At 45.1% G+C, this 22,299-nt stretch overlaps 1 protein-coding gene across 3 annotated transcripts in view; it reads right to left on the bottom strand.

The window, feature by feature from the left end:
- The window catches only part of Abcc5 (ATP binding cassette subfamily C member 5), an 88,281-nt gene that overhangs the window by 13,367 nt on the left and 52,615 nt on the right, over positions 1-22,299 (bottom strand). For 2 of the 3 annotated variants that reach the window (XM_057763427.1, XM_057763428.1), the window contains exons 16-25: positions 21,781-21,924; positions 18,025-18,127; positions 15,792-15,976; positions 15,227-15,373; positions 14,850-14,979; positions 13,269-13,422; positions 12,662-12,790; positions 10,046-10,232; positions 8,623-8,712; positions 5,534-5,723 (exon numbers count right to left, since the gene is read on the bottom strand). In XM_057763427.1, the coding sequence (XP_057619410.1) occupies positions 5,534-5,723; positions 8,623-8,712; positions 10,046-10,232; positions 12,662-12,790; positions 13,269-13,422; positions 14,850-14,979; positions 15,227-15,373; positions 15,792-15,976; positions 18,025-18,127; positions 21,781-21,924 (1,459 nt within the window). Of the gene's footprint in view, positions 1-5,533; positions 5,724-8,622; positions 8,713-10,045; positions 10,233-12,661; positions 12,791-12,916; positions 12,933-13,268; positions 13,423-14,849; positions 14,980-15,226; positions 15,374-15,791; positions 15,977-18,024; positions 18,128-21,780; positions 21,925-22,299 lie in introns of those variants that run through there. The other variant, XM_057763429.1, reaches the window with a different exon arrangement.

Genomic DNA, 22,299 nt, shown 5'->3' with positions numbered 1-22,299 from the left:
CTTCGACACTTCTTACCCTGATATCTGACTCCTGATTTTTTTTTACTGAGAAAGAATAATTAGATAAACACTTCACTTGCCTCTGCCTCCCAAGTGCTGAGATAAAAGGCGCTGCACCACCATCGCCTGGCTGGCATTGCTAACTTAATATCTGACAAAATGGACTTCAAACAAACTAATCAGAAGAGGACAAAGGGACACTTCATTCTAATCAAGGAAAAAATTAACCAAGATGACATCAATATCCCAAACATTCACCAACACTGTGGTACCCAATTTCATTAAAAAAAAAAATCTATTATTCGATTTAAAGACATAGATAAACATTGTCTATTAATAGTAGGTGATTTCAATACGTAAAAGGTCAAAGAAATCATGGAAGAAATAAACTTCCTGGAACTACATGAAAATGAAAATATAACACAACAAAACTTCTGAGATACACTGAATAGTCCTACAAAAGAATTTTATAGCTCTAAGTACCTACATTAAAAATCAACCTTCCTCTGGGGCTCTCTAACTGTTGTGCCTTCTACATCGCCCCTTTGCCAACCACAAGAGAGGGGTCTCAGCCTCCAAACCCTTAACAGCAGTTTGACCTCTGAAAGTGGACTAATGGACCATCCAACTCATTCCTCTTCTTGCTACTCTAGACATTTTCCTGGGATCGTGATGGTCACATTTGGTTGTCAACTTGACTACATCTGGAATTACCTAAAACCCAAAAATGGAGGACATGCTTGTAATGGATTTTTGCTTAAAGTAGGAAGATCTACTTCTAATCTGGATCTTTGAGGTAGGAAGACACACTTTTAATCCAGATCTTGAGGTGGGAAGACATATCTTTAAACCAGATCTAATCTAGGCCAGGCCTTCTGCTGGAAGCCTATATACAGTATATATACAGCCTATATATAGTATAAAATGACATGGAAGAAGGAAGCTCTCTTTTGCCTGCTTGTCCTTGCCTTGCTAGCACGTCCATTCCTTCACTGGTATTAGAGTCTCCTTCAGGACTCCAGCATACACTGAAGACCAACCAAGATATCCAGCTTCATGGACTGAACAACTACTGGATTTCTGGACTTCCTGTGCACGGCCAGTCATTGTTGGATTAGCTGGACAGAAGCCTGCAAGTTGTTCTAATAAACCCCTTTCGATATAGATTCTGTATTATAGAGAGATTCATTCTATAAGTTCTATCACTCTCTCGAACCTTGGTTAACTCAGAACTCACACTAAAGCAGCTGGGCTAAGGGTGTTTTTTGCATCAGTTAACTTCTGTCTCACTAGCTCATTTCAGATCTGCTTACCGTCCTTCAGGACCAGCTTCATGCTCTGGCTGCTGCACTACTCCAGAATCAAAGAGGACTGTCTGACTACTGCTCAGGATGGGATCTGTGCCCTCCCAGAAACAATGCTGCTTCTGTACCAATAAATCCAAATTGCTTCCAGATGAGTTCTAAAAACTTAGACACCAGACAAAAATTCAGTACATGCCTCCGTCTATGTATGGGCTTTTGGTTCCCTCTCACTCTGGCTCCTCCCCTTTATCACTTCTTTCTTCCTTATTATTGTCATATACAACATTTTGCTGTTGTTTAAACTTTTTAATGGCTTTCCTCTTGGAGCAAATCATTGCCATTACTAGTTCCACAGTAGGACACTGGTTGCCTGGCTAGGTTCCATACAGGGTCTCCTAACTCTTATCTCATTTTACTCTCTTGTGCCCCCCCCCCCCCCCGTCCAATTGACTGTTTGCAAAGGTTTCTCTGGAGGGCATGAGGGCAACTACATAATCCAGCACAGCCAACAAGTAGGAGCTATTCCTGTCAAGTGAAGTCAACCCGACCTAGTCCTCCACAGATCCTGAAGACAGACCCCCAACAACACAACTTTGTCCCCACTCAACAGGAAACAGCATCCACCCCCCTTTCTTTCTGATGCCCTCTGGGTATGGAATAAAGGGCTAATAACCCAGAAACCTCAGGTGAGCCAAGAGACTCCACAAAGAAGCCTGTGGATGATAACATCTACAGGAAGTTGAGGACAGAGGAAGTATCTGATGAGATCATCAAATATTTCCATTGGTATTTACAACACTAAGCTGCAGATAGAATCTTCCACCCTCAAACTTCCCCTTTCTGCCTATGGAGCACCAAGCCCTCCATGCCTGGGCACATGCTCTCCACTACCCTTCACTGCTCTGATAGAATGGCAATCTGCTTCTCTAGAGTCTGTCTCCTTTTATCCACAAGTATTCTAGCTGGTTTTGTGTGCCAGCTGGACACAAGCTGGAGTCATCAGAGAGGAAAGAGCCTCAGTTGAGAAAATGCCTTCATGAGATCTAGCTGATGGTGGGTGTTGCCATCCCTGGGCTGGTGGTCCTGGGTTCTATAAGAAAACAAGCTAAGCTGGGCATTGGTAGCACACGCCTTTAATCCTAGCACTTGGGAGGCAAAGGTAGTTGAATCTGAATTTGAGGCCAGCCTTGTCTACAATGCGAGCTTCAGGACAGTCAGAGCTGTAACAGAGAAAGCCTGTCTTGAAAAATAAATAAAAGAAAAAAGTGAAGTAACCCAGACCCAAAAAGATGAATTTGGTAAGTACTCACTCATAAGTGGATTCTAGACAAAATAAAGGTCAGTGAGCCTATAATTTGTGATCCTAGAGAAGCTAAATAAGAAGGTGAACCCAAAGAAAAACATACATAGTTATTCTCCTGGATATTGGAAGTAGACTAGATTGCCAGGCAAAAAATTGGGATCTTAGGGGTGGGGATGGGATGGGGGTAAGGGAGATGGGGAGAGAAAAGTGAGGAGGGGAGAATGGGGAGACCATGGGGGAATGGGATGGTTGGGATGGAGGAAGGGTGGATATGGGAGCAGGGAAGAAGATATCTTAATTAAGGGAGCCATTTTAGAGTTGGCAAGAGACTTGACTCTAGAGGGGTTCCCAGGTATCCATGGAGATATCCCCAGCTAGTTCCTTGGGCAGCTGAGGAAAGGTAGCCTGAAATGGCCCTATCCTATAGCCATACTGATGAATGTCTCGCATATCACCATAGAACCTTCATCTGGCAATGGATGCAGACAGAGACAGAGACCCACATTGGAGCGCTGGACTGAGCTCCCAAGGCCCAAATGAGGAGCTGAAGGAGGGAGAACATGAGCAAGGAAGTCAGGACTGCGAAGGGTGCACCCATCCACTGAGACGGTGGGGCTGACTAATGAGAGCTCACCAAGGTCAGCTCGACTGGAACTGAAAAAGCATGGGATCAAACCGGACTCTCTGAACATGGCGGACAATGAGGGCTGACTGAGAAGCCAAGGACAATGGCACTGGGTTTTGATCCTACTGCATGTACTGGCTTTGAGGGAGCCTAGTCTGTTTAGATGCTCACCTTCCTGGACCTGGATGGAGCGGGAGGACCTTGGACTTCCCACAGGTCAGGGAACCCTAACTGCTCTTAGGCCTGGAAAGGGAGGGGGAGGGGAGTAGGGGGAGGGGGAGGAAAATGGGAGGTGGGGAGGAGGCGGAAATTTTTAATAATAATAAAATAAATAAATAAATTGTCAAAATAAATAAATAACGGTCTCTCAATTCTCAAAAAAAAAAAAAAAGAAAGAAAAAAAAAGAAAAAAGAAAGAAAGAGAAAGCAAGGTAAGCAAGCCAGAGAGCAGCTCCCCTTAGTCCTCCATGGCCTCTGCATCAGTTCATGTGTCCAAGATCCTGTCCTGTTTGAGTTCCTGTCCCGGCTTCCCTCAGTGGTGAACAGCAATGTGGAAGTGTAAGCTGAATAAACCCTTTCCTCCCCAGCATGCTTTATGGCCCTGGTGTTCCATCGAAGCAGCAGAAACCCTAACCAAGACACCTGTCACCTCAATCAGCCCCACCTAACCACCTGCACATCTGAAGAGCTTCACGGTTCTTCTCTCTTTATAGCGGACCTTGGGGCTGGAGATGGGGCTACTGAGCTGGATGAATTACTATCCATGGATTTAACTGTGCCCGAGTAACCAAGGCCAGAGAGCAGCACTGACTGCCAGAGACAAGGTGAGTGCATTGACCATAACAGGCACCATAAGCAAAGCCAGGTCCATAACGGCCTGACCTGTAATGAACAGCGTGCAAGCCAAGTGATTTTTACGGTGGTATGATTTGTATAGACCTTCAGTGTTTCTAAATATGAACTAGATAAGAAGTCTACTGCATTTCTGTTTGATCTGTGGAAGCAGAAAAAGTCTTGAACAAATGAAAGAAAGGCTACACTGGATCATAGCAATAAGGAACCTCAGCCTGTGAACAGACTATTATTTTTCCTTGAATTCAAAAATCCTCCCTCCTCACCCTCCCTAGTAGCTGGAAAGCTGCACTTAGGCCTGGCAATTACTTAAGTCTTTACTAGAAACCTCATGCAGCAATCTTCACAGTTATCTCCCTGAGACAACTGGGGCACCTGGCCAAGGTAGCAAGACTGGTCTCCCAGAAGTGAATGACAGTCACAACACAGGGCCTGCTTGCTTCCCGTGGCCTAAGCACAGGGAGGGAATGTGCCCGTAACACAGTAGCACATTTCTGAGAAAGAGGATGTAAAATGCTTGACAAGAAAGTCATTTTATTTTCTTTCTGTTGAGACAAGGTCTACACCCAAGCTGCTTTGAATTGGTAGTGATTCTCCTGCCTCAGGTATGTGCCACCAGGCTCGGCTCCAGGTCAAGAAAACAATTTCTGCCTTCAAGGGAACACAGCCCCTTATCTACAGTCACATGCTTCTGCAAACAGGAGGCTACAGTGACATCTTACAAAGGCCTGAAAATTCATCACACAGTTGACTGCAGTACTTACTATTCAGGAAAAATCAGTAATGCTTCAATTCTTTGCAAACTTGAGATAGTTAAATATAAATTATGGTACATCCATTAAATAAAATGGGGGGCACCATGTTACATAATAATCAAGACTCTGATGGTTCTAAAAAAATAAAAAACTCAAAAAGGCCACAAAACCAGTGTATAAAACAAACATACTCTTTTAGAAACGTGTGTTAATAGGAAGTCACTAATAAGAGCCCCACCAACATGCCATTAGTCCTGATCTACGGTAACCGGTTCTGGTGCCACCAATGCCTGGTCTGTGGTAACCGGTTCTGGTGCCACCAGTGCTGATCTGCGGTAACCGGTTCTGGTGCCACCAGTGCTGATCTACGGTAACCGGTTCTGGTGCCACCAATGCCTGGTCTGCGGTAACCGGTTCTGGTGCCACCAGTGCTGATCTGCGGTAATCTCTCTTCTACTGTCCTTTGCCATGTGCTCCAGGCACTCTGTTCTGAGAATATAATGAGAAAGCACTGTGTGCCTAAGAGCAAGGCCAAGGGCAAACTCAGAATGGTGGTTTCCGAGACAATAAGGACTTGAGTACCAGGGATTTGGTTTGTGAGGATGAAAGCAAACTCTGACATACTGCTATGTGCCAACCAAAGGTTAAATGTGGATGACTTGGAACACTTCTCCAGGACCAGTGCAGTCCTTACCTGACCCTGTGCGCCCCACAATGCCAATCTTCTCCTTGGGCTTGATGGTGAAGGACACTTTCTTAAGGACCAGCGGAAGATTTTCTCGGTATCGCATTTCTGCATTCTCAAAGGTTACTTCTCCCTCCTGGGGCCAGTCCGGGGGAGGAGCCTTGTTCTTGATTCTTGCAGGTGCTTCCAAAGACAGAGTCTGAGGAAAGAGTGGGTGCTTCAGATTCTTGTGGGGCAGCAGAGTTTACCAGAGAGTAAAAAGAGGGCATGAATAGCAGCCAAGGCAGCTGCCACCATGTATGAAAGAATATGTTGACAGTAAATGTTCACACCCTAACAACCAAGACGGAGACATGGCACAGAGCCACTAAGCCACGGTCTGCAAGTGCCAGCTGGCACAACACTGCCGCAGACTGAGGGAAGACCTAAGGCTGGAACGTGAGGCCTTCCCACTCCCCAACACATTTTCACTGAAATTCATTGAATTCCATTAACTGAATACCACTGGCCTGCATTAAAACTGGAATAAGGTAATTAACATTTATTGAACATATAATCCAAGAACACAGACTACACTTCCAGCTTGCCACCCACAGTGGTGTGACCTAAACATGCCAACCACAACAGTATGACCTATGTAAGCCATTTCACCTCTCTGTGTTTTAGTTCCTCATCTTCAGGCGGCACAGAATGGATCTGGCCCTGGCAACCCATCCTGCTTCCTGTGTAATTCTGTCAGAGCATCAACCTTCTTGTTTTAAAAATTCTCTGGCAAGCACTCTTTGGTTTCATATCGTTAAGGTGAAGAGCACCAAATTAGTATTTGGGGTGTATGCTTGTGTGTGTGTGTGTCTGTGTGCTTGTGTGTGTGTGCGTGCTTGTGTGCGTGTGTGCATGTGTGTGTTGGGGTGGGGAATGGAATGTGACACCGCAAGCTGGAAAGACTATGCTGCTGTGTGGGGACAGGCATCTGGGTCATATTGTGGAGTGGCATCAGGAAGGCAATCTTCAAAAGAATCACTGATTTGAGCGTGTCCACTGTCCCACCGCTGTCTATCATCTTGCTCTCTCCAGCAAAGGCCTCACCAAGAGCAGTATTTTACTCTGTTCACGCATGCTCTCCAAAGACCACAACACTGGGCAAAGCCCAGCTAAACATAAAGAACAGCTGTTACCAGGTCCATCACATAGCTATCTGGACTTTTTATGAGAACAGTCATTTGTTATGTTTGAGAAATATCTGCTAAAGCTGGGCAGTGGTGGCATATACCTTTAATCCTGGCACCTGGAGGCAAAGGCAGGCAGATCCCTGAGGTCCAGGACAGCCAAGGCTACATAAAGAAAACCTCTGTCTCAATAAATACAGACATAGCTGCTGAAAGAGAGAAAGGGAGGAAGGGAGAGAGGGGGAGGGAGGGAGAGAGGGAGAGGGAGGAAAAGAAAAGAAAGGAAAAAGATGAAAGAGTGGCCAGCAAGATGGTTTGGCAAAGCTCGACAATCTCAGTCGGAACCCTGGAACCCACACAGTAGAAAAAGAGACCAGTTCCCACGTTGTCTATCCTCTGACTTCTGCATGTGCACTGTGGCATGCACACCACACATATATACAAACACACAAAAACATATAAATGAATGGATAGACAAATAAAGAAATGAATATATGTTAAAAAATCTCCTAAGGAAGCCAGGTATGATGGTGTAAGCCCACACTTGGAAGGCTAAGGCATGAGCATCATGGCCTCAAGCTAGCCTGAGCTACACAGGAAGACTCTATATCAAAAGAATAGTAAGTAAACAATATCTTTTAATAACTAATGAAGTTCCTTACAACAGTTAAGATACACATCACTGCTAGAACATGAAGTTTTCAAGTAAAAGAGTTCTTCAAAACTGCCTGCACATCAGTTATTTAGAACATAAAATGCTTTCTTCACCAAGAGCAACAGTAGAAATGCTGTGGTTCTCAGGGCAGTTTACAAAATTGGGGATCTTGAAAAAGGAGCAAATCCTAAAAATCCTCACTAGCACCTACAATGCCTCTTTTTACATATATCACATTCAGAATTGCAGGAAAGACACCAGCAAGATACAAAACACAAAACTGAGAGGAAGAACTAGCATTCTCAGTAACAGTCAAACATATTAGTTCCTAAACAGATGAGAATTCACTATGCAGCTTCACAGCCACAGAGCCTGGCTCCGATCTCAGACCAAGGACATTCGTCTCCAGAGATGAGACCCATGCCAATCTCTGCCAAAGGCTCAGCAAGGGACCCTGGTGGCCATCCTTGGCCAAGGACAACTAGGCCAGACTAAGAAGTAAGATGATGTATAGTGTGCACTTCAGAAACAGGGCCCTGAGGCCCCGGAACTGAAACTGACCTGAGTGCCACCTCCCTGAGGACCAGTCCCAATGGGCATATCTACAAAACATCCCTACCAAAGGGACACTGTGGAAGAGAGGGCAGAAACTGTAAGAGCCAGAGGATCAGGGACTTTGCTGTAAGACTGTGTCTCCCAGAAACATCAGAAGCCATGCCCATAAAGTCTCACCAACATGACTCCCGAAACATGAGTTGAACAAGGAGGACACCAGTGAACATGCCAAACTGCACAGGGGAAAGCCCAGAAGTCTCCACCCTCCAAAGAACTAGAGGCAATGGAGGGAAGCTGAGAGTGTGACAGGTGGCCTTCCCCAGGGAAGAGCACGCCAATTGGTTTTCCAGTGAAAGACAGTCAGTCCTAAAATCAGATATGAAGTACATTATATAACTCAACAGGCTATATTTGGGAATGTGTATGGATATACAAACATGTATATGCATAAAACTAAAACTGGTGAAAAAAGATACCATGAACTTGAGGGAGAGTGGGAAGGGATATGTGGGGAAATAGAAGGAATGAGAACAGAGAAATGCTGTAATTTATCAGTCTATTTGGATACTTTTATGGTATTCCCTTTTCTATTCCCAAACATACTGTTGAGACTACTAATCCTCTTAAGTGAGGTGAGGCAGGGGGAGAACGTAAGGCTCCTCTTCACCCACCGTCCATGACGGAAGGAAAAAGGACCCCAGAAGGGGCCTCCTCATCCTGACCTTTATGTAGTGGTTGATCCTCTCCACTGAAGTGAATCGGGCTTCTGTCTCGGATGCCAGTCTAACTGTAAACTGGAACAATCCTGTTAACTGAAAATGGAAAACAAAAACCAAGAGAAAGTGTATTGGTACAGGTCAGGCAACAATAGAGAACTTCCTACACAGGCAGGGCCATGACACACAGAATAGCCAGAGCTCACACATGCAGCGTGAGGTTTCGGGCCCAGGCCTTTTCCTGCACTTAATACCACATCACTACCCTCATCAAATACAGTGCTTAGTGCATACACTCTCGAAGCCAAACGCCGTCTAGCCATCCATTTTCTTTCCAGTAACACAGGTCTGAAGCAGTGTAACTTCTGAACCATCTATTTGACCTCACCCTGTTTGTGGCAACCAGAACAAATGGAAATTTCAACCTGTGAGCAACGACTGACAACACTATGAGGAAAGACAGTGCACAAGCCGTGCCCCTCACACTGCTTACTACAGGACACACGGGCGACACCGGGGCATCCATGAAGACACAGTTCTTTGAGCTCATTTGCCTCATTTTTCTCTTTACAATATGAAAAAGAAGCCAGAATGACACAAGAGTACAGCAGTGTAATAAAAACCCGTGTACCAAACTCTATTTTAGTAAACAACCGCCAGTGTTGCTCACGTACACTCTGTCACTCCTCGGTTCTACCCCCCAGACTACGTGGAAGCAGAGTCCCCATATTCTACCACGGCATCTTTAAGTGTCTTCTAAAATAAAACAACTCTAAAAAATACAATTCCAATACCACTTTCAAAATTTAATAGAAATTACTTGTGTGCACTTGATGTCAAAATATCTTTAAATAGTCAGTAGTCAAATTCTCAAATTTATCTTGAGCTATCTGAGGACCTTTAACCATCACTAGTGATGAGAAGGTTTGTGCCTGTAATACTGGGAACAGCAAAAGTCTAAACAGAGAGTAGATGTAAACAGCAAAAGGGGGATGGCATACACTCAGAAAACCAGAAGATGCCAGAGATGAGACGAAATCACTTTTAAATGTTTCTTTATGAAGATAACATGTATGTCCCCCTCCCTTTTTTGAGGCAGGGTTCTATTTGACTGTCCTGGAACTCGCTATGTAGACAAGGCTGGCCTCAAATCATAGCGATCAGCTATTTCTGCCCACCAACTTCTGGGGTTGAAGGCATATAGTTCTGCCAGGCAATATGGCATACACCTTTTAACTCAGCACTCAAGAAACTGACGCAGGTGGATTTCTGAGTTTGCGGCCGGAGCAGTCTGCAGAGTGAGTTCTAGGACAACCAGGACTACACAGAGAAACCCTATCTCAAAACAAACAAACACATGTATTTCATTAATATATATAGCAGATTGTTTTAATTCTCAATTCTATCCACTTCCAGCCCAGTCTCTGACCTGCACGGCATAGGAGATGGCAAGGCCGGCGTAGGCTGGAGGAATCTGCCCATGCATGAGGACAATCATCAGCCCAGTAGTGGTGATCAGGGCAATGCTGATGAGATCCAGCCGCACTGCCAGCCACCTCATTGCGCAAGTGAACAAGAAAAAAGGAGCTTGGTTGTCATCCAGTAGCTCCTGATACCTGTGGTGAAGAAAGAGAACAACAAAAGGGCGAATAAAATACCACATAATCTGATTTACCACCTTAGTGGTGGCTTGACACTTCAGAGTGCAGGGCAAGTAGTTTCTGGTCTTCAGTCAAAAGAATGACCTGCAAGTTTCAGCAACACAGGCTCACAGAAGAGGACATGGGTGTTCTAATGCTAGTTACCCTTTGAGAAACAAAGAAACTCACATTGAGGATGTTGGGGGGGGGCAGGTGTGGGGGTGCTGTTGTTAATCCCAGCATTTAGAAAGTGATAGCACGTGGATCTTTGTGAGTTTGAGGTCAACTTAGTCTAAATAGGGAGTTCCAGACCAGAGAACATAATGAGACCATGACTTAAAAAGTAAAAAACTAGGGGCTGGAGAGATGGCTCTGTGGACTGCTCTTGCAGAGGAACTGGTTTGGTTCTCAATACCCACAAGGCAGCTCACAACCATGTGTAACTACACACAGCTCCAGAGGACCTGATGCCCTCTTCTGGCCTCCAAGAACTCCTGTACACACACCAAGTAAACTCATTCAAACACAACACACACACACACACACACAGACATGGACACGCGCACACACACACATACACACACGCACAAGCATGGACACACACACACACACACAAAGAACATTAAAAGCATCAGCATACATGAAGGAAAACATCTACTACATGAGAGGCATGGGCAGAGAGGCCAAATCCAAAGGTCTGTGCTGAACTTTAGAGAAATGTTTTAGGGCAGGGGTCATTTCCTCAAAATAAAAGGTTTCAAAAGCAATCAGCAGAGTAGTCCAAGGTCAGGAAAAGGAAACTCTCAGAGCGACTGTAGGATCAATGCTGAGTTTGCGAACATGCTACTAACAGGAAACTGTTTCCCAAGGCCACAGAGCCAAGAAGCAGTGAGCTGAAGCCAGGCAGGAGGGGGACAGGCAGTATCCACCAAAGAGGGCACAAGGCCCCGCAATCACAAGGAGGCTCAACACCACAGGTAAGCAGAGCTCTAGAGAGGAAGTTCTGTTAGGCACATGTGTTTGGCTTTTAAAAAAAAAAATCACTTTTCTCCTTGCAGTAAAATACAAAATCTTCAGAAAAAAATGCAATAAGAAGAAAGAACAGAAAATGTAGAATTCCAGACATTAACATTGTACCACTCCTCCCATGAAAACACTCGTACAGTTCATTATCTTAAATTAGGAAGGCTTTTTCTAAGCCACTCAGAGTAATTTTCCCTAATCTATTTTCCTCTACTATTTTCATGAAAAATGACTTAATTTTTAATACGCAATATACACACAAGTACAAGTGCATGTGCACACACACACACAAGAGAGAGGTTTTTTTTCACATGTCTGTGTGCAGAGTCTGGGCATTTGTGTGCATGTGTGCACATGTATGATGTGGGATTCCCCTCTGTATGCTGTGAATATCATTGGTTAATAAAGGAACTGCTTTGGGCCTATAGCAGAGCTATAGGGGAACAGAGCTCGATGGGGAAAACTAAACTGAATGCTGGGAGAAAAAAGGGCAGAGTCAAAGAAGCCATGTAGCTCCGTAGGAGACAGACACCAGAACTTTACCCAGTAAGCCACAGCCACATGGCAATACACAGATTAATAGAAATGGGTAAATTAATATGTCTGAGTTAGCCAATAAGAAGCTAGAGCTAATGGGCCAAGCAGTAATTTAATTAATACAATTTCTGTGTGATTGTTTTGGGGCTAAGCGACCAGGAACTAACTAGTGACCTCCTCCAATACATGTATGTGCATATGTGCACGTGTGTGCACACGTGTGCCTGTGGAGCCTTGAGGAATCTTCCTTGATCATTCTTTCACCTTAATGAGGCAGGGTCCCTCAATCAAACCTAGAGTGTGTTGACATGGCTAGTCAACCTCACAAGCTCACTCTGGGATCTTCTGTCTTAGCCTTTTAAGGCTCAGATTACAGGTGGCCCATCTGTCAATTACATGGGTCCAAGGGATCTCAACCCAATCCTCATGCTTGTATAGCAACTGCTAGACAAGCTATACATGCCCCTCAAGTTTTAAAAGAGTCATGACAAAAATGTCAGTCTTTTTCTTACCAACCTCTAAGTACCCAGTTCCTCTTTCCAAAGACAGCTACTGTTACTTGCATAACCTTTCAGAGATATCTAATTGTACACACACACATCCTAAAAGGCCAGCATGTCATATATCCGCATTGGTCCTGGTCTGTGTTTCTGTCGTCTCATTTTCTCAGAAAAGGTCTTACCAAGTGGCTGAGTTTTAATCAGAGACAGTTGGGTTATACCAATAAGGCCTTTTGGGATGAGTTTTCTGATCCCAAGCTCTGGCTTTGAATGGCCTCTCACGGCAACTCTAACAGTTGAGATACCAGTTCCCCTTCAAAGCCTTCGGCCCCAACCAACACTAACCTGTGTAGAAATTCCTGCCCTTTGTTATAGGCATGGATAGTAGCGAGGCCCTGTATGCTGGACGTGATGTGTGAGAGGAAAGGAGACTGTGTGATATTGTCCAGGCGCTTCAGCTCACGAATCAGGACCCTGCAAGAGAACAGGTTCTGTGTCATGGCAGGAAACGAGCAACCACGGCCTTCTCTCTGGCCCTGCTATATACGTCCTGTTCACCTGGAGACTGTGCAGAACTGGCCCTGCATATGTCCTGTTCACCTGGAGACCATGTGCAGAACTGGCCCTGCATACGTCCTGTTCACCTGGAGACCATGTGCAGAACTGGCCCTGCATGCATCCTGTTCACCTGGAGACCATGTGCAGAACTGGCCCTGCATGCATCCTGTTTACCTGGAGACCATGTGCAGAACTGGCCCTGCGTACGTCCTGTTTACCTGGAGACCATGTGCAGAGCTGGCCCTGCGTACGTCCTGTTTACCTGGAGACCATGTGCAGAGCTGGCCCTGCATGCATCCTGTTTACCTGGAGACCATGTGCAGAACTGGCCCTGCGTACGTCCTGTTTACCTGGAGACCATGTGCAGAACTGGCCCTGCGTACGTCCTGTTTACCTGGAGACCATGTGCAGAGCTGAGAAGAGGATGAGCAGAGGCCCCACTGACACGAGGAACCACGGGAAGACTCCTGCGATCATCCCGACACAGAAGAACACCAGGATCACGTTCTGGATGAACATCTCGGCCTGGAACGGCAGGCGCACATCCACTGCAGAGACCATGAGAAAACAAGTTTCAGACTCTTGGGACCCATGAGCAAGAAAAATGGAACTAAATTGTTTTAAAAAAATAATAAGGCCCCATGAAATTTCCAAGGTCTGTGATAAAAACTTTTAACAGTTTTATCAAAGAAAAATAATCCCAGTTGCTGTCATTTCCTTGTTTGAGTGGTCTTTTCCATTATCCTGTTCTGGTTTACCTTTTCCTACCCCTGCTAAACTCTCCCCTCTACAAAGTATTTTATGTGTATGTAAAATACTTGGAAAATAAACATGTAAAAAGGAAAACAATGATCGTCTATGTTCTTACCAACACAAGAAAAGTTTAAACATATATAAGATTCAAAAAAGTGTACAGAACCTTCAACAGCAACATCTTCAAGTCTTTTGGGCTACTCTCCCTACACCCCTTTCTTCGGGCAGAGGCATTTTCACGAAGACACAGCTATGTCACAAGCACTGCTGTTTTTCTTTCCTTCTTCTTGAGAAAGGGTCTTAATATAAAGCTCAAGATGGCCGCAAACTCAAAATTCTTTTGCCACAGACTCCAGTGCAAGGACTGAACAGTTCTAGTTCTTTTGTCTATCTGCTTGTGTGTGTGTGTGTGTGTGCATTTGTATGTGCATGCATGCAATGTGTGTGCGCACAGGTGTGCATGTCTAAGTGTACATGTGTAAATGTGCACAGTGTGACTACATGTGTGCAGAAGCAGAAACATGTCATGCACCAGTTCTGGTACTGGGTTTGTTCCTGGTTCCTTTGGCTTCTTGCCAAAGCCTTACACTGGCCTACTGAGTCCTGAAACAAGGTCCTCCTATGGAGCTGACCACCATGCAGCAGATAAAAACACTAACTCTGAAGTGAAAAGATCTGAGCCCAATTCCCAACTTGGCCACCAAACAGCTGTTTAATCTTGGGCAAATAACTTAGCCTTTCTGGATATAACTGTCTTGGGTACTTGATGGGTACCCAATAAATGCCTTACAGCTGTGTGTGGATTAAGACAAGGTACATAAAACACACGCTGTTGTTTGCTGCACTGCCATCCCAGAGTGAAGGTCAGGAGGCAATACTACACTCTGGATGATGGAAAACTTTGAGATCTGGTGCAGTGTAGCCCATGTTGCATGCAGAAAGCTCATCAGAAGCTGCAGCTGCATTCTGGGATTGAAGACCACCCTTCCAAAGCCCCTCTGCTAACTTGACCCTCTGACTTTATGTTCAGGTCAGATAGGCAGAATGAGAACTCAAAACATCCCTGGTGCAGACGCCAGAACTCTGGTTTCACTTGCAGGAGCACAAAGCTGCACGTTCTTTTTATTTGGGGGAGGGTAGGCGTGGGTGGCACCCAGGAAGGCAGGAGGCAGTGAGCACTGTTGGACTCCAGAGCAGGAAAGAAAGGACCAGTAAGAGATACCTTCATCCATGTCTTTGGAAAACCTGTTGAGAATCCTTCCTGTTGGGGTGGTGTCAAAAAACTTCATGGGACTCCTAAGGATCCTTCGGAAAAGTTCATCATGGAGCCGGGAGGAGGCTCTCAGTGTGCCCTGGGGAGCAGAGACAAAATGATCATGGCCCAGAGACCTGGGTACTCAAGGAAGGCCCAATTCCTCCTAATGCAGGTGACCACTTTTCAGGACACCCATTCCCAACACTGGGGTCAGTACAAATGGTCAGAAGACATAGGTGACTAACAGGGTCCGAGTGATTTCATCAGGGCCACCCAACTGCATACAAATGCCACACCAAGCCGTTCACATGATTTGGGGAGGGGTACACCACCCACTGGTATACCTTGACAAAGACAACTCCTCGAATGGCTTTCAAGATCAGCATGACTGCCATGGAGAGGGCGTAGATGCTGGCATAGTACTGCATGTACGGATTGTCCTTCATGCTGTCACTCACAGAGCTTCTGTTTCCTTGAAATACTGTAGTGTTCTGTTTGGAGGTAAGGTACCATGGGGTAAGATTCCTGAGACACCTAGGTCATTTTCAGCTCAAGGACAGAAACACAGGGAATGACCTAGGACCTGGTCATGGCAAACACAAAGAACCTGCCTACTGTACATAGCTGTTCTACTTACTGACTAGTTCGACAGACCCTGGGGTAGCCAGGGGCTTTTTTTTATTCTGTGAGACTACATTAAGCATCCTTTCCCCAATTTGCGCACATCCCTGCTCACTGCTTTCTCTCCTTCAAACTGTCTTTTTACTGATACACAAAACAAAGTCAGACAGATTACTGGGCTCTCGTACGACGTTTCTAATGTTTCTCTTTAGTGGAAACTACGGGAGAGCCCTAAGAACAGTCAGGGGCATTTTCAGACACAGAAGTCTCAGTAACGAGTAATCTCACCCCACTTCCTTGCTTGATCCAGTAGCTCAACCACCAAGTGCTGAAGGCAGTGCTGCCCACATTCAGCATGAAAAGGACCATGATGACCAGAAAAGCCAAAGGGCCCCCTGCTGCCTGGATGTAGACACCATAGACTGACCAAGGCACCGAGCCTTGCCCTTTCTCTTCCACCTGCACAAGTTGCCCTGGGAAAGAGGGAAAAAGCATGACTTTAGAAGGGAGGAAAACTCTGTAGGAAGCTGTGGATTTGGTGAGGCGCTACACCCCGCCCAAACAACCCACCCATCAGAGTTTAGTCATAGAAACCAGCTTTGGTGGGCAGCAGGAAGACCTGATGGGCCTGGACCTAAGTTAACTAGTCAAGCTACAGCCAAATAATGAGGTAACTGGGTAAGTTACAGCCAGCAACTTCTCTCCATAATCGCCTGAGCACACTGGCAGGGGTCTTCAGAACCTAGGGTTTGGAACTGTTCAATTGGTGAATCCAAGTTTTCCCCAACTAGACTCTATTCCTTCCACTCCTCTGGCTGTAGTGGCACACACCTTTAATCCTAGCACTTGGAAGGCAGAGGAAGAGGCAGGCAGATATCTGAGTCTGAGGCCAGTCTGGGCTACAGCGTGAGTTTCAGAACAGACAAGGCTACACAGAGAAGCCCTGTTTTGGGGGGGGAAAATTTTACTTCCTATCAAAACACTCATTCATTGAACATTTTTTTCAGCACCGTCTATAAGACGAGGCCACACAGTTCCCTGCCTGTCAGAACCACATTGAGGACAGTTGTCATAGTTTGGCGGACAGACTGATGAAACATAGAAACATGTACTAAACGCAATAACAAAGCCTATTTCATTCCCCAGGCTGAAGGCACCAGGATTAGGCTGTTTTCTAAACTTTCACTGATGGCTAACATTATGTTTCAAGTTTAAATTACTGTGCTCAAGAAGTCTGTAAGACAAAATTCCCTCTAACCTAAAAGCCTCACTGGGCTAAAGAGGGATGCTTCCTGGAATGCTAAGGCAAGTTAAGGGGCATCCTGGCTTGTACAATTTTAATGAAACTGTTGTTTACTCAAGAAAATGGTCACAATGTTAACTACTGCTTCCACCTCTGTAAACAAAGCTGCTTGATCAAGATAACCAGGACTCCTGCTTGACTTATTTTTTGCTAAGGGCTTGGGACCGCACTTAAACACAACGTAACCTTCTGACTGCAGGATGCATGCCTGCACATAAATGGAATGCAACCGCATGCTTCTTTGCCTTTATAAACCCCTGACTCTTTGGGACTTGATGCTACATCCTGGGAATCCTGCATCCCAGTTGCAGCCCTAGCCGCCTAGGATCTAAATAAAAAGCCTCTTTGTTAAAATTATTCTTGGTCAGACTGGTGAATCTCTGAATGATCCCAGACCTTTGGATTCCAGGAAGAATAAAACATCACACGATAGTTCCCCTCCCAGGAGGGTAGTTATCCATACAAGCAGGGCTGCAACAAGGAACAGAAGTGACCATCTGTAAAAACCAGACAGACCCCTCAAGACCCAGGACAAGGATGGGCAAGAACCACTGACGAGGACTGCACGCCGCTTGTCCCAGTTCTCCCTCTGTTTAATCCGAAAGCTTGTGTCAGAACTGTGAAGTGAACATGGCGTCACTCAGTATCTCTTCCCAAGAAAATACTCGGAATTTGGCTGAGCCGTTAACTGGTGTTACCAGAACCCAGGCTTTTGTCCTAAAAATTCTAGTTATTAGATAAGGAAGTTCAATGATTTCATTAAAGAGATCATTGAACAATGGCATTTCCTCCTGATTTCAAAGGTGACACACGCTTCAAATTCACAAACATGACAATGCCTCCATTGCTTCTGAGACTCTCAAGAAGTCTGAACAGGAAAACTGACACCTGTACTTTCTCTGGCTGCTCTCTGCAACAGCACCAGGACCAGGTAACAAGTGTGCCAGTCCAGCACCAGGACCAGGTAACAAGCCTGCCAGTCCAGCAAAGACTCTAACACGAGGCACACTGAACACCCAGCTTTGAATGGGAAGCAAAGAAGGAAAACAGGCACCCGGGTCAGCTGTAATCACCTAAGCTGACTCCACCCTTTGCTGCAGAAAGGTCAAAGGATCAAAGGTTATCAGGCTTCCCTTGTTTGGGCACACCCCAGGGCACACCCACCTCCACACAGCATTGTTCCTGATAAATGACAAAACTCTCACAAACCGTCCTTACCTTCCTCTGACTTCACTGCCTTCTCCTTCTTCACTGACCCTGGTTTGGGGCCCTTGTCTTGTGATTTCTTCTGTGAACCACTAGCTTCCTTTTTTGAATTAATCTAATAACATTGAAAAAAACAACTTCAGTCATAAGATGTTCATTCAGATGAATGTCTACAGGATACATTCTAGAGAACCATTCACTGACTAGAAATATAAATAAAAGATATACCCAAGTTCTTACTTATTTTTGATGCCAGGTTTCTGTGTCTAGTTCACATTAACCCTGATCTATTCAGCCTCATGAGTGGTGGGATCACAAGCCAGATGCCTTGTCTAGCACACCTACATTCTTAAGAAAGTCACCTACAATAATCTACATTAATTTCTTGTACTAACTCAATCCCTTCAATCTTTTGGGATCCAGGTTCCTACCCTGATAGTCTACTGACATTTATTCTCTACTAAGCCATTCAAGACCTAAACTCAAAAACAAGATGTCAATAATAATTAATATACCGTCACTATATAATTATTAATAATATAATTGTATTATTATTAATTTTCTATAATTGTTATATTAATATAAATCATTATTAATACTATTCTTCAATTTCTCCCAGTGATTAAGTAGCACTGGAGTCACTTCCATTCCTGTTTCTGACCTGCCACTACTCACTCAAATCCAGAGATGCCACCATTTCCCGCTGCTCCCATAGAAGAACCCCAAACTTTCCTGCTTGCTTTTGCAGGATCTCTGCAGTCTGGCCTGGGGCTGCCAATTTCTCCCTCATTTCACTACTTCCCATAGCTCCTACTCTCCTACACTTGACTTCACACCATTCCTTAACTGTAGTTCAAATTCCCACTGCTGTATCTTTGTACAAGTTAGGTCTCGGCCTCATTCCAATCTCAGACATGGACGCCCCTATTCAGATAGGTTCAAATATTACGCCCTCTAAAGGCAACTTACATTCCTCTGCAATAAAGCTCACACTCCCCAGTACTCTTTAGCACACTGCAGTATCTGGTTAGAATTAACTGCAAGCATGAAAAGCACTGGTCTGCCCTGCGATAACTAACTCATGCCTTCCAAGGCAAGGATGAGTTCTCTCACACAGGGTTATCCACTACTCCGTGCCTACTGCCAGAACTACCCAGGACAGGGCACAAAGGTAATAAAAAAGAATTCAACAAACTGAATCTGAGGCAAAACAAACAAACAAACAAACAAAAAACCACCAACAAAAAACCCTATTCAGTGCTCTCCAAGTTCCTTCTACATCTTTAGAAATTTTCCTCTGTACAGGTCACTGAATTCAATTTTATATGATATTATCATATCCCCAACAGGCTTACCAACTAGACTTTCCAAACACACAATGGTCTGTAAACTGTCACTTGCATTTTAAATAAACACTGATTGGCCAGTAGCCAGGCAGGAATCATAGGCAAGGTGACCAGGCAGGAAGTAGAGGCAGGGAAACGAGAATTCTGGGAAGAGGGAAGTTTCAGTCTGCAGTCATCACCCAGACACAGAGGAAGCAAGATGTGACTTCTTGCCCAAAAAGGTACCAAGCCACGTGGCTAATACAGACAAGAATTATGGGCTAATATAAATTATAGAATTAATAAGAAGCCTGAGCTAATAGGCCAATCAGTTTATAATTAATGTAGACCTCTGTGTGTTTCTTTGGGACTGAACGGCTGTGGGATCAGGCGGGTGCAGAATCCTCTGTCAGCAAGCACCAGTGTTCATTTAAAATACAATGACAGGGTACAGAACGCGAAAATTTAAAACTATGAAATCCACATAGAGCTGTATCTAGGACAGAAGATAGGATTCTAAAGATACTTACTGCACTGCATGAGTAAATATTTCCATCTGTGGATCACTTACTCGGGGACACACATACATATTAATGGGTGCAGCAACCTTAAGTAGTTAAAATGATATGTGTCAGGGTGCACGTGCCATGGTGCACATGTGGAGGTCAGAGGACAACTTGCTGGGTTCTGGGAGTTCTGGGAGGTGGCCAGGCTTACAAAGCCAGTGCCATTATCCACTGAAGCATCCTGCTGGCCTCTTAAACAAGATTTGGAACACATACTTCTCAGCTAAACATTCTAGCTATTCAGTGTCTAGCTTTTGTTCCTTGGACAATTTCATATTTTAGTTTCTCTCCTTCATATTTTCCCCTCCAATTCTACAGTGCTAAGGTAATAATCTGGTGAGTGTAAAGCTTCCCAGAAGTCATGGTGGATCATAAAACTTAAACCTGAATCAAAGTGTCTCTATGGATGTCCCTGGCGATCCCAGGAAAGCTGAAGTCTATAAAAGGCCCAACAAGTCAGGTATGGACGGTTAGCTGCACTGCCTATGCAATCACAAGAATGAAACACTGAGGTAAGACACAAGAGAGGGTCCCTGTTACCTCATGTCAGTCTCAGAATGACCTGGCAAGCAACATGGCAGCCTGAACCCCAGTGCAGTCACCCTCAGGACTGCAGGAGACAGGGACGCTGTCAGAGGGAAGCATGGCCTCTGAGACCACTCCACACATGCCGTGTCTGTCCTAGCTTGGAGCCACATGAAGGCATGGGAAGCTGGCCTCTGGGTGCTGCACAGGAGGTGTGCAGCTGCAGATACAAAGAAACCTGGGATCAAAGCATCCACATCAGCAAGCTGTTCAACCCAGCTGAGCCTCAACTTACCCTTTAAGGGAGAGAGAACCATATTTGATGTGGGATTCACCTGTGCATGCAATAAATGTGTTTTATTACCACTGGTTAATAAAAAAGCTGCTTTGGCCTATAGCAGGGCAAAATATAGGTAGGCGGGAAAACTAAACTGAATGCAGGGAGAAAGAAAGGCGGAGTCAGGCAGACACCATGTAGTCGCCCAAGAAGGAAGATGTGAGGTAACAAACCATGAGCCTCATGGTAAAATATAAAATAATAAAAATGGGTTAATTGAGCTGACGAGAGGCCAAGGACAATGGCACGGGGTTTTGATCCTACATCATGTTCTGGCTTTGTGGGAGCCTAGACAGTTTGGATGTTCACCTTCCTAGACCTGGATGGAGGGGGGAGGACCTTGGACTTTCCACAGGGTAGGGAACCCTGACTGCTCTTGGGACTGGAGAGGGAGGAGAAGAGGAGTGGGGGGAGGGGGAGAGGGGTGGGAGGAGGGGAGGGAAATGGGAGGCGGGGAGGAGGCAGAAAATCTTTTTCAATAAAAAAAAAGTTTAAAAAAATGGGTTAATTTAAGATATAAGAACTAGCTAGAAATACGCCTGAGCCACTGGCCAAAAAGTATAGTAATTAATATAGTTTTTTATGGTATTTGGGTATAGGTGACCAGGAAACAAAAATGCAGACCCTTTTTACACATATTTGGCCACATATCTCTAATAAAATGCCAATGGAACAGTATCTCAAGGACGTAACCCAGAGCACCTAAGTGCCAAATCAAGGTCCAAGACATCATAGGTCATTTTCAAATGTACACAGCATTTAATTCCTTCCTGACACCTCACCTGTACATGCAGAAAGCCTCACACTGCTTTAATCATGGTATAAGGAGCCTAGTTGAGACCACTTATTAGCACACAGTCTTTCTAAATTTCACCCTCATCCTGCTCTCCCACGGGAGAACGAGCAGGTGAGCAGAGCACAGAGGTCTGGTCACGGGACACCACAGGCTCTTTCCATTTTGCTGTCATCATGTCGCCCTGAGCAGAAATGAGACCACAAACCCAACAAACCTTACCTCAACCGGGGGTGTCTCTCCCAGCAACAGGTTATTAAAAATAGCAGCGTAATCTCCGTTTAAGTTCATCAGCTCCTCGTGGGTACCTCTTTCTGTAATACAGCCTTCTCTCATGAAGATCACTTCATCACAGTCCACAAGGTACTGGGGACAATGGCAAGGAGAACACAGAATTGCTGATATTTACGCAAATACACCCAAATATCCTATCTTAGTCTGGTATGTCTCAATCAGAGATGACTCAGCTGTCCCTTGGCAACACAAGGATATTTTAGATTGTCAAAACAAGGGGAGAGATACCACTGGTATAGAGTGGATCAAGACCTGACTGCACAGAGCAGACCACCCCCAACCCCCATCACACAAAGAGTCACCAGTCTTCGGTGTTAACAGTCTCAAGACCGACAACCTCTACTTTAGTTTACTGCACCCTATGACACAGGCCAGATAGTATTTCCTATGATTCTGAGGGTGGAGCTGCACAAACTTCCCATTAAATTTCTGAGGACGGTGGCACGG

This window comes from Chionomys nivalis, chromosome 3 (assembly GCF_950005125.1).
Source record: "Chionomys nivalis chromosome 3, mChiNiv1.1, whole genome shotgun sequence".
Classification (NCBI taxonomy): Eukaryota; Metazoa; Chordata; class Mammalia; order Rodentia; family Cricetidae; genus Chionomys; species Chionomys nivalis.
The sequence above is the reverse complement of the archived record's forward strand: the minus strand, read 5'-3'. Positions and strand labels throughout refer to the sequence as shown.